The sequence below is a fragment of the Cricetulus griseus genome, chromosome 2, assembly GCF_003668045.3.
Source record: "Cricetulus griseus strain 17A/GY chromosome 2, alternate assembly CriGri-PICRH-1.0, whole genome shotgun sequence".
In the NCBI taxonomy this organism is placed as follows: Eukaryota; Metazoa; Chordata; class Mammalia; order Rodentia; family Cricetidae; genus Cricetulus; species Cricetulus griseus.
Window position 1 is genome coordinate 417,566,230 of NC_048595.1, and position 12,500 is coordinate 417,578,729.

General features: G+C 41.5%; 1 protein-coding gene across 5 annotated transcripts in view; it reads left to right on the forward strand.

The window, feature by feature from the left end:
* Adam23 (ADAM metallopeptidase domain 23) overlaps positions 1 to 12,500 on the forward strand; it is a 155,628-nt gene that overhangs the window by 23,921 nt on the left and 119,207 nt on the right. For all 5 annotated transcript variants that reach the window (XM_027397059.2, XM_027397056.2, XM_027397057.2 and 2 more), the window contains exon 3: positions 8,503 to 8,579. In XM_027397059.2, coding sequence (XP_027252860.1) covers positions 8,503 to 8,579 — 77 coding nt within the window. The remainder of the gene's footprint in view (positions 1 to 8,502; positions 8,580 to 12,500) is intronic.

The window sequence follows — 12,500 nt, forward strand, 5'->3', positions numbered from 1 at the left end:
GATGTGGAGATCTGGCCAGAGTCATTGGGAAGAATGGTTATAGATGGTTGTGAGCCACCATGTGGCCCTGGGAACTGAACCTAGGTCTTCTGGAAGAGCAGCCAGTGCTCTTAACTGCTAAGCCATTCCTCCAGCCCAACTGGGAAGAATGGTATGGGAACCATCAGCAAAGCTTTCGAGAAAAAGCGTTTCCCCAACTTGTAGTGTAGACCCTTGTGCTTAGCTCCATTTAGTTACTTGACTTTATTGTTTCTTCCTGAGGGAGAACTGGAAACGAATAATTGGATCTATACTGTATCATTTATGGTTTACTAGAAGTAACAATGCTCAGGTGAAGTGTGTAATTACTGGACCCCAATTCTCATTTTGCATCTCAGATTAACTCTTAACTAAACCACATATGGCCACCATAAGTTAAAGACCCATCTGTCCCAGAGAGACACTGAATTGAAAGCAGTCCACTGAGTTGTAGCTAGTATTCCAAGGAGCAGAGTGGCAGACTGGGTTGCTGTGGGTGCTGTCTTCAGGAAGCTAGTTTTCAGGATAGTTAGTGCTACTGTTACATAAGCAATTCTGGGGAAAAATGGCATTGAGTCACAGACAATAAGCAGGAACCTTGATTTATTTACTTTCCAAAGCTTGTGTCTCATTCTCCCTCTCCTCCCCTTTGCCGTCCCTCCTGCTCTATCCTTTTCCTTCCCCTCCTCTTTCTTCTCCCTTCTTCTCCTCCTTCAGGGCTGGGAATTGAATCTAGGGCCTCATGCATTCTGGGCAAATGCTCCATCATTGAGCCATGTTCCTGGCTTCTCTATTCTTTTCTCTCATTGAAATTATTTTGTGGGTGTTTAGTCATTCTTGCTGGAGAGACAGAATATGTTCTTACTTTAGGACAAAAGAGTTGGAGAGAAAAGAGGCCCTATTTGGAGTTGTGCAGTTTGGTGATGTAGGGATTTATGAGGAAAAAGAGGAAGGTGAGTCACACCTTAGCTACTAGATTAATGCATCAAATTAAATGCTACCATTCAGGAAGGCAGCAGAAAGAACCTGCTTCCATGGCAACTGTTGTCGTAGTTGGATTCTTACTCGTCTTTCACAAACTACATGAAAACCAAAGAATACAGCTGTTGTGATACTGGTAATGCTTTACTCATCTTTGAATAAAATGGCTCTGGAGGCTTGTAATTTTGCCTGTTTTTGTTGGCATTGTAAGTTGAATATACAGGAGAGTAATTACCAAAGGGTTAGAGTTTAGAAAATATTTAATGTAAATGTCCAAAGGTGTTTTGTCAGTGAGGTATTCACAGAGCCCTCCAGGGCTGCTAGATAATAACCAGGAGAAAATTTCCTTGGTCCCTTTCTCTCTCCTCATAATATTAAATGTGGCTTCTTTTCTTTGACTCCTCTTTAGAGTCTACAAAGAGCATTTCATCTCACACGAGTTGCAGCTTATTTATTGGAACGCCTGTTTAGGTCATTACTGTCTGTTGCTTCTCTTTCTCTTTTGTTCCCTTGTTTTCTGTATCAGACTTTAAGGGTACCTCAGGTTGAAGGACGATGAGAAAAGGAAGTAGATGAAACTGGAGTCTCTTTACAGAAGGCTAATTTGAAATGGAGTTCTTGCAGGAGATTTGCCAGAGGTCTCGTGGATCTTTCTCTTTGTCATTAGACTCAGTAATTGAATATTGGCTGGGTTTCTTTCAGACTCCATGTTCCCTCTCTCATGGTGAGGTTGGCATGAGAGAATGAAGTCAGACAGCGACCTGTTTCTTTTATTGGGAGATACTGATCTGTGGCCTGTGAGCTGCGTGTGCTTGGCTGATGTATTGGTCTCATTTCAGTAAACTCCTCCAAAGGACATGGCTTCAGCTTCCTAGTTTCTGCTAAAGATAGATTGGTTAGCAAAATACATTAGCATTTTTGGGGTGTATACATTTATCACCTTTATTGATGTCATGGAATGCTTGATGATGCATTGTCAAGTTTGATTCTCACCACAATCTACACTGCAGCTTAACTCTCTGGAATGGAAGACAGTCTGTGTTTTGCTTTAAAAGCATGTTTCTGATGCATCGGTTCATTAGCAAGCATTAGAAACACTTGGCAATTTCATCTTATTAAGTCCTTGAGCTATCTGAATTCTAGTACTCTTTACATGTCGAGACTCCTTCATAAGCTATCGTCATTATTTCCAGTCTCCAAAATCCCCCCTTCAAATTCTGATATACTTGTCCATACCCCGAATTTGATGGTTAATCATGCTCATATGCCCCATGATGACAAATAGTTTTGTTATTATTTAATTGGTGCATTATATTTGTACTCACTTGTTTCTCCTCCCCTGTCCCAGATGATCTTTTTTTTTAAACATGAATCTCAATTTTTCTATAACCTCACATCTTCCACAGCAGCTCATACAAGGTAGATTTTTTATTCAAATTTGTTAGTGGGTTAACTCATAATACCGTGCATTAGAATACAGTAGATGGAACACATGAATATATTCTCTTCCACGGACTACCTATTTAAATGTAACTTGGCAAGAATTGTTCAGCAAATTACCTTAATTTGCAAAACTGCCTTCGTGAAACGTTTGCAGCTGTTTCACTTCGTAGGAAAATGATTCATATTGTTTCAAAGACACAGCACTTGAACAAGGTCAAAGAATAATCTATAATGGTAGTGAGTAATAAAAATATAACATTTTCAAACTTTGCATAGTACAAGTGCACATAGGAATTTGCTAGACGGTAACCAGATATACTGGGAGGGGACTTTGAGGTGAACTGACATGTTAATATATTCTTCTTTTTTTTCTCTCCTTTCTCAGTCTCTGTTGCTCTTTTCTAAATTATTTAGCTGTTTCAATGTGATCAACCTTTCCTAGCAAGTTTCTGTTACATTGTGATCTAATTTAACCCTCATACACATCCCTGTGGTAAGCTATTGTTATTTATATTTTAATGGCTAGAACTACTATTGAGGTTTGAAGATTTAAGGACTTCTGACATGGACTTGGCACTTCTTACCAAACTGAAGCTAATATTGTACACTCCTTTGATGTACGACCTTGGACAAGAATGTCACTTAACCTTCTATACCTTAATTTTTTTTCTTTATATGAAAAGTCGTAAGAACATCTGCCCTGCCAACTTCTTGGACATTCTGGGTAGACATGACAGTGCTCTGGGATGATTAAAACCCTAGAAAGGGATGAATATGTCACTTAAATCTGTTTCTACTTTTAAATTTTGTCTGTATATGTGTGTTGAGTGTATGTTTGTGAGTGTGAGTGCAATGTCTGCAGAGACCAGAGAGGATGTTGAGTTACAAGGGGTGTGAGCGGTCTGATGAAGGTGCTGGGAACTGAACTCAGGTCCTCTGTAAGAACTATTAGTGTTCATAACTACAAAATCTTTCCAGCCCTTAATAAGTCACTTTTAATGTTTCCCTTATTACTGAATGAATAAGTGTCTCCGTAAATAACAGAACACATTTAAGAGAAAACTACTTACAGATTGTCCTCTGCTTCCCAAGCCACAGTGGGGTAGAGCATATACACGTATGTAAAGAGGCATGGAGATTGACATCACAGACCTTCTGTTCTGTAACTTTCTTAATTTTTACTCTTCTGAAATTGGCTTTTGTAAGTGGAAAGTGTAGACCTTCTATTTCCCAGCTTTAGTTCTTGTGATAGGTACACTCTAGAGAGCTCAACTCCCACAAAAGGCAGTGAATACCACGTGAAACATGGTTTCATGACAACGTGGGTATCCTCAAATGACCGCTTTTTAATTTGTTTTTATAGGTGGTAGATATATTTCTCCTCATTTTAATCTCTATTAATTGCTCTTGAATATGTCTCAAGAACAGCTCACTGCGCCTCTTCAGTGTATGCAGTGTGCCTGACCCAAGCTGTCTGTGCTTGGTATTGTGTGATGGTAAAGCATACAACTGGCACCTGACCTAGGAAGGGATGGGCTTCTAAAGTTGCTTAATATGGGTAGCATTAGGTGCCATCTACTAGTAAGAAAGAAAGGAAGGAAGGAAGGGAGAAGGAAGGGAGAAGGAAGGGAGAAGGAAGGGAGGAGGAAGGAAAGAGGGAGGGAGGAAGGGAAGGAGGGAGGGAAGGAAGGAAGAAAGAAAGGAAGGAAGGAAGGAAGGAAGGAAGGAAGGAAGGATCCAGAAGGACAAGAGTACTGCTAAGACTCTTGAATTGTCTCTAGCGAAGGAGGCTGTGTGTATAATTGCGGTTAGTGTTTTTGTTTATGGAGCTCCTGCAATTTCCCTGGGCCAGATTCTTAGTCACAAGAAAAGTAGCGAAGTGCTGAGACAACAGATGTTTCCAGTCCTCCAGGGTGGTAATTCTTAGCCCAGCGATGCACTCCTTCTTGTGAAATGATGCTTCTTGCCTATAAAACTCTGTGTCCTTCCCCAGTACCATTACTGACAATGTCCTTATAAAAGTAAGGCTGTTTAACAGGCGTCCTGAAGGAGAAAACAGCTGACCTCTTGTGGGGTTCACCAGTTCTCTCTGAAGTAGTCTGAGGTGCTCATTTTATATAAACCCCACCATGTCATCCCTTCTTTTTAAGAGAGGAACAATAGTTCCAGTAGCCTTTGTATTTTCAGTGATGTGTAGCATCTTGTTAATTCTACACTCATGTTAGAGCAGTCAGAAGTGGTGTACTGTCTTACTCAAAACCCTACTCATTTCTGCTAGTCATCTAATTTCTTACCCCTTGAGTAAGGGGTAAGAAATTAGGGTAAGGGGTGTGTGTGTGTGCATGTGTGTGTGCAAAACCATATAGATATATATGTATGCATGTATGTATGTAAATAGAAATGTATAATCCAGGCTTGATTTTTTTTTTTTTTTTTTTTTTTGCTGTATAATCTTGGCACTTGGGATGCAGTGGCAGGAATTCGGACTGCCCTCAGGTACAGCATGAGTATGAGTCTACCCTGACCGATTGGGAACTAGCTTCAAAGCCAGGTGTTGTGGCGCTCGCCTTTAATTCCAGCACTCGGGAGGCAGAGGCAGGTGGATCTCTAAGTTTAAGGCCACCCTGGTCTACAGAGGAGTTCCACAACAGCCACAGAGAAACCTTGTCTTGAACAAACAAATAAGTAAGCAACCCTCTTCCTGAACCCAAATCAAACAATCCCCCCCCCCCCGAAAGAACTTGTCTTAAAGGTTAAAAAGATGTGCATATATAAACATACAGATGCAGTAGAGGGGGACTCACTGGACCTGATTATAAAGTATATTTCAAATTTAAAACTGTATAATTTTGTTAATAAAATCTTCTAAATGGAAATGCAATAACTGAGTTCTGAAATTCAAATCTGTTGAAGTGTGGTATCAAGGACGGTATAGGACTAACAAGAGGATAAGGAAAGCAGCCCCTGTCAGGGCCTTAGTGGGTGGAATCTGTGCTGTGCAGACCTTTGCATTGCGAAAAGCAGCAGGAAGGTAAACGGAATGTAAGAAAAATATATGGTTTAAAATGGACACAACTCTATTACGTGAATTTACAGTTGTTTTAAGATAATACGAGCAGGGAGATCAATATGTGGAAGAAACTTATTTTTATAAAAAAATGTGCTACTTGCCTGCTAGAAATGAAATGTCAAATTGTTAAAATATCTCTGGTGATAAAGATAACGAACCGTATTTTCTCCCCTGTGGAAAACAGGCACATTGTTGCTGTCGGGGTTGATTATCTCGGCTCTTCTGGAGAGTAACTGACTCATATATTCCGAGAGTGATGACGGTGGTGGTGTGAACTAGATGCTGCGGAGTGAACTCCAGGCGTGAGCATTTGGAGGAAAGGTGGCGGACTTGGCCGCACATGCACATTTGCTGTCATAGGTCACTGAGCATGTCACACAAGGACTTCCAGTGGGCAGCCCACCTTTCCAGATCCATTGACTTTTACTCTGCAAGTTATTTGCCTACAGGGTACACAGGTTTTTAAAAATGTGAAAATGTGGGTTCTCTGTTCCCACACTCATTTTTTTTTTTTTTTTTTTTTTTTTTTTTTTGTTTTTTTTTTTTTTTTTTTTCTGAGACAGGGTTTCTCTGTGTAGCTTTGGAGCCTGTCCTGGGACTCGCTCTGGAGACCAGACTGGCCTCAAACTCACAGAGATCCACCTGCCTCTGCCTCCCGAGTGCTGGGATTAAAGGCATGCGCCACCAATGCCAGCTCCCACACTCATTTTTATGGACCCTGTTTTTGTAAATATGTCTTTGTCCCCTTCATAGGACGAGTCTTACTTCACCTTATGAAATTTTGTCCCCTTTGTAAGCGGAGTCTTAGTTACCTTCTGAAATTTTATTCTGGGAGCACTTGTCAGGGAAGTTGTTCCACAGTTGCTGTCCTGAGGCTACTTTGAGTGTGGCTCGACCTTGGTAGTGGTGGCTGTGTAGACATTGAGGCTGGATTCCCTGGAACTGTGCCTTCTCGCTGCATCCATCTTTATCTATGTGGTGTCTTCAGAGGCGCTTGTGCAGTGAACTTCCTGGAAGGGCAAAGGGCAAACCCAGTGTTACTTGCTAAGTCTTGCATTGGATTCCGTGACACTGAAGCTTGTTGTGTTGACTTGGGATAAACTTGGCAAAAATCAAGTTGTGCAAGTCCTAGCAGCTGCACAAAATGGGTTTGCTGTGTTGATCACCAGGCTACCCTATTTTCCAACGGGGTCCTCCTGGTGTTTATATTTGTCTCATTGCTTATTTGCTAGAACATAAGCTCTTCCTGGGTTGATAACAGGTTCTTAGAGTTTACAAAGAAACTTTAGGAGGTTACAGATCAGCTTGGCTAAGCCGGGTTGCCACAAGTGGACATTGTTCTGCTACGTAACATTTTTATGAGGACAATATGCTTAAGTCTCAGGAAATAAGTGCTGGATCTTTAAAAAAAAAAAGCTTTTGGAAACCATAGCAGAATAATCTCTTGTTTATTTATCTGTATAAATGTCTTTAAGCAAAAATTGATGGTGTGAGATACAAAATGAATTCATGCAAAGACTATGCAGTTTGTCCTGGTTATATAGAGGGTTCACAGCAGACAACAGGGACCTCATTGACAAGGCAGGCACTTCCTATTTTTATGTTTAGGTGCAGGAACCTCAGACATGTGTGATGATCTTGCTCTACATAGTTTGCATTTGGGATGGAGGCTGATGGTGTTAAGGTAGCAGGAACCACTTACTGGTTTGTATTTAAAATTAGTATGTGTTAATTGTCTTTAAAATTATATTTACTGACTTTATTGAGTAACTGGCAGTTGTGACTGACTGAAGTAAAAACCAGATTTATTGTTGATGCTTTTTATGGCTACGGCAAGATAATAGCCTTGACAATAAATGTTTGGTGAGTTATTTGAAGGTTTGGATGGTTTTGAGAAAGGGTCAGTAATCTATAATCATTTGCAAGACGCCTGTGAGGTGTTGTGGTGCTTACTGTCCTTGGAGGGAACAGAAGGAAGCAAACACCCCACTAGAGAGAGGAGGGGAAAATCTAAGTGTTCCTGCATCTCTGAGGACCAGAGTTCACGCCTAGAGTATGCATGATGGAGGGCGATTGGGATGCCTTTGAAGACTGGGGTACATTTGATAAATAATGTCAGAGAGGGCTGAGAGGAACCTGGAGTAGCAATGGAGGGAGCTGGGAATATATATAGTCCTTAGAGGGGATGTCTGGTGTGTTTAAGTTGGTCTCTAGTTACCAGGCAAAGAGCATTTCACCTGTTGTTTGGTACTCCCTCTACATTAGGAATGAGTCTAAATTGGTGTGGTTGTTGCATATATCCTTGTCTTTTTTCTTTTTTTTTTCTTTTTTTAACTTGATGGGATAACAAAGTAAGACTTTACGTTGGATAACACTTGGACAGCTCTTCATTGATTTATTAATTTACATTATTCAGGGAGCTTATTTGGCCTATGCTAATCTTTTAACACCTGCTAAATATGATTCTGGCTTAGATGGGATTATTGTTTGGTTTTGAATTAGGATATTGTTTGTGAATGTGTGACTCTTAAAGGAGGATATAAATGTTATCTTCCCGGGGGGCTATACTCCAAGTGCTTTCAGATGTCAGAAGGCTATGCCATCACATTTTACTGTCACATAGAGAAAGTTTCTCTTCCCACTGAAGGGCAGAGTGCTGGCATGGGTTCTTATTTAGGTGTGCAGCAAACTTCATTTGGGGCACAAAATAGTTCAAAGTCAAGCCTTAATTAGAGTTCAGCTAAATTTATCATGGTCCTTTGGAAGTCCAGCAGGACATGCTGCTGATTCTTGCCTCAGTGGGTTTGTTTTGGAGGATCTTTTATTAGCTCTTTGCTGCTTGAATAAGTAGGTCTTCCAACAGAACCAAGATGGGACATCTAGTCCTTTAAAGAAATTCAATGATATATAAAGATACATCAAAAGTCTACATAAAAATGCTGGTCCTGTAACTATCTCTTAAGGCTGTCCTTCTGTCTTTTTGCATTTAGGCTGTCCATCTGGCCCAGGCAAGCTTCCAGATCGAAGCCTTTGGCTCCAAGTTCATTCTTGACCTCATACTGAACAAGTAAGTATGCAGCAAATCCTCTTAGGAAGCAGGGACACTAACTTCATTTCTAAGATTCATCCAAAAAATTACTGTACTGAAGCAACTGATGTTTCCTAGTTGATTATGAGGCAAAGAAAACTTAAAGAAGTGTGAGAAGTCTAAATAGTAACTGTGTCTTTATTTCCTTTTCCTGAAGGAAGACATTTAACATGTTACGTGCCCCAAATGGAGAATATATATATATATATATATATATATATATATATATATATATATGGATTTTAATAACTTTCGTTGAGTTGTTGATAATTTGATACTCTCATACATATAAAAAGGAGACTCTGATTATTGTAACTTCTCCTGTGATAGTGTCCTTCCCACTTCAAATACCCACTCCTTTCCCCTTCAAGTTTTCTTTTCACATTCATTATCTTATTTTCTTTTTCTGAGACCCACTGAGTTTAGCCAGAATTGTCTATGTGACTTGGGGTTTTAAAATATCCACTGGAGTCTGGTGGGCTTATCAGTTGGCATATAACCAAAGCATTACCACCTCCCCCAGAATCCATCAATAGCCAGTAGTTCAGTAAAGAGAGGTAGGGCCCTTTGAGCCCTTCTCTGATTCATGATTGACAGTTGATGGGTCCAGTCTTGTCATATTATGATTTTAAATGGACTAAATATTTGAAGTAATGCTAGTTAACTAAATGCTAACTGTAGTAATCAGTATATAAGAAGCATAATAAACTACTGACTGAAGCATAATTAGACTTCAGTCTAGAAATTTCTTCCATTTTACTTTTTATAATGCAACACACGACTTATGTAGGAAGAAGACAGTAAACAATGACTCACAAGTATCTATTTTGAAAAGGTTCTTTGCTTCAGGATTCGCACTAATGTAGATTCTTTGAAACTTTGTACTGATGAAAATTTGCCCCATTGTCTCTGTGTCTGTGTTTACACTGATGTTTAAATGCTTCGTCCCAAGTTGGAACAGTTTGTACAGTTATTCTTGTGTGAAGTGTGAGCAAAAGCTCTTGCCTTAACCAGGATGGAAGCGGTCACGTCCAACCGGCCCCAAGCCTTTGGTGGCTTCCCACATGACTCTCCAGTTATAGACACTAGATAGGGTTTTCAGCTCTCATCAGTAGTTTATTCGGGGCTACATTTTATAAGAAACTATTGCTTAATGCTAGCAGACACTGTCATGCAGGTGACCGCCACCAACATGGGAGGAATTGCAGAAGACTATTGAATTTCTTGAATGCCAAATTCTGTCAGCTCTGCAGAAAAAAGTTGCGGAGTAAGCTTGGATGCTTCTTACTCAAGTGTTATTGCAGCTTTAAGTTAGAATGAGTCAGCAGAATTTCTGTGTTAAAGATATTGCAGGATTTCTTCCTTGGTTGAGTTCCAGTTCACCATGCTAGGTCAGCAGTGTGCCTGCATAAAAAATTGTCTTGCCAAGTCTTAGGCTATGTTGAGTACCAGGATGTGGCTAAATTTAGTCTGTCTCAGCCCTCTACTTACTCGATGCTACCTGGGGTGGAGGTTGCCATCAGGACTGCAGTGAACTTTGGAGGCCAGCTTCCCCTTGCACCACCAATGCTGCACTGACTGCTGTGTATTCTGAACATTAAAATGCCATGACCACAGCAGAACCTTCCAGTCAAAGAAGCAATGTCTGAGAAAGGGTCACATGGAATATTCCAGAGTACTTAGAGTTATAGAGGCAGACCACCTTCTAGACACAAACTGTCTCATCAAGAAACTTCTATGGGCTTTTTTTTTCTCTGCTTTGTCATCTGTGTCATACCAATTCTAATGATTTTTACCAACTGAAAACGTTGAACTATCCCATCCCTGCGCTTCTTACCACTGCCTGAGAACAAGAGTTCTGTTTATGGCCCCTGGCTTTTTACAGCCCATTGAAGTTTCTTGATGAAACAGTTTGTATCTAGAAGATAGCTGGCTAAAGCTGCAGCAGAGAAATGGGAGCTGGAGGGAGCCACTTTCTGAATCACTTCTGTGTAAACATTAGTGACAAATGTGTCTTCAAAGGAAGGACGAGAGGTAGAATAAAAAGAGCTGGGAGATGGCAGGAGATGGGGAGAGGAACCAGAGAAGGAGACAAGTAGTCTAGGGAGGTAAGGGGAGAGTGAGCAGGATAATGATGTTGACAGTTTCAAAACTGAAAGATGTGATTCACACCACTATCTGCAATAGAACGCTCTGGTAAGTTAAGAAGCAATAAGCATCCCTTGGATTTTCCAGTTGGTTTGTTGCTGGTGGTTCGAAGAGAAGCAGTTTTAGTGAAGCTTGGGTTGTTTTTGGGAGGCAGTCACAGAGCTAGCGATAAATGGGAGAACATAACTTGGAGACAGAAAATGTCCACTGGAGGACTGGCTGGGAGGAAGAGTCAGAGGAAGGTTGTAGTGAGTTATCCACCCTGCCCTCACCTGGACTGGGCGTGGTCACAGGTGTGGACATGACAGAGAGTGAGTTTTAGGTCTGGGGTCGAGGCAGGTGGCTCTCTCTTGCATCCAGTCTGGTCACAAGGAGTAGCCTGTGTGGATCCTTAGAGTGGGAACCTGAGGCGGCCATCTACTTCTTGTGTAAGTGACTTCTCCTGGAAATAAATTATGTTTAACCTATATTTGAACCTAGTCCCGTGAATCATTATCTGTGCCTCTGCAGAAGGTAGCAGTGTTTCCGTGATGATGGAACAAGTCGATGAACTAGGAGGTGGAGCTGATGAGTGAGGGGCTAATGACACAGAAGGGATAGTCTATGTAGCAGATGCTTACATACCATTGTCCATTGCATTGAAAACATACTGTGATTCGTGTGGCATGCTTTCTGTTGTCCCGTAGCTGCTCACTGGTCACTAATTTAGAAAATAACAGGACTTGCAGGTCATTGAAAATTTGGATGCTTATAGTTCTAAGCCGCACATGTTTAGCTGGAAGCTCCACCCAGCCTCACTCCTCCCATTCCAGACCATGCCCCAAAGAAAGCCCACCAAGGGTCAGCTTCTCTCTCTGGGATGGTCAAAATCATGCCTATAGGTTATTTAAGACCTGGTCCCCCAACCTGCCAGTGCTTCTCCCTCATGGTTTCTCCTCTTTCCCTGGGACCACCCAGGAGTGCACTGTGCATTAATTTAGCCTGATCTGATTTATTTTATCAGTGGAGAGACTTAATACACAGGTAAGAAAACCTTTCAACACAATTAGCTCCACGTCCCTCAGCATGCTTTCCTGTTTATTCAAAGGCACAAACATACCTATAATCTCAGCACTTGATTAGCAGAGGTAGAAGGATCTGATAAGTTCTAGGCCAGCTAGGGTGACATAGAAAGACCCAGTGATAAATAGTGAAGTCAATGCTGGTACACTACTGACCTATAGGCAGGACAGAGGATGAAGAATTCTCTCTGTGTAGCAATGTCCAAACATTCGAGGTTGTTATCCATGCAGGGACATAATTCTGGTGAGAGTCTTGACGGTGCTCAAAGGGAAGAGCTCTGCTTGGGTGAAAACTGTAGAGGTTCAACAGTAGGTGGCTGTAACCTAACTGGGCAGCTGCTGGTGTGGAACCTGGAGAGTAACAAGGTTGCTTTATTAGTAACCAAGTGAGCTGAGAGAAGCGACTCAGACTGGACGAGGTGGCAATGCTGAAAGCTGTGGTGGACCAGCAAGCATGGGAAGAGGATAGGCTGTGGGGTTCAGAGTGGCGCACAAGCCCCATGGCAGCCTTCTCCTTGCACAGAACATCACTGATGTGCTGTCATGTTCTTCTTTTCCTTGGGGGTGCTGTGTGGGTTCATGATGAGGAGGTGTGCTGGGGAATGGTGCATGGTGACAGTGTGAGGATTCAGATGACTTCAGGGGTCTCAGGGTCTCCCATGGATGGGGATGGCCCCCGTAAAGAGCTAAG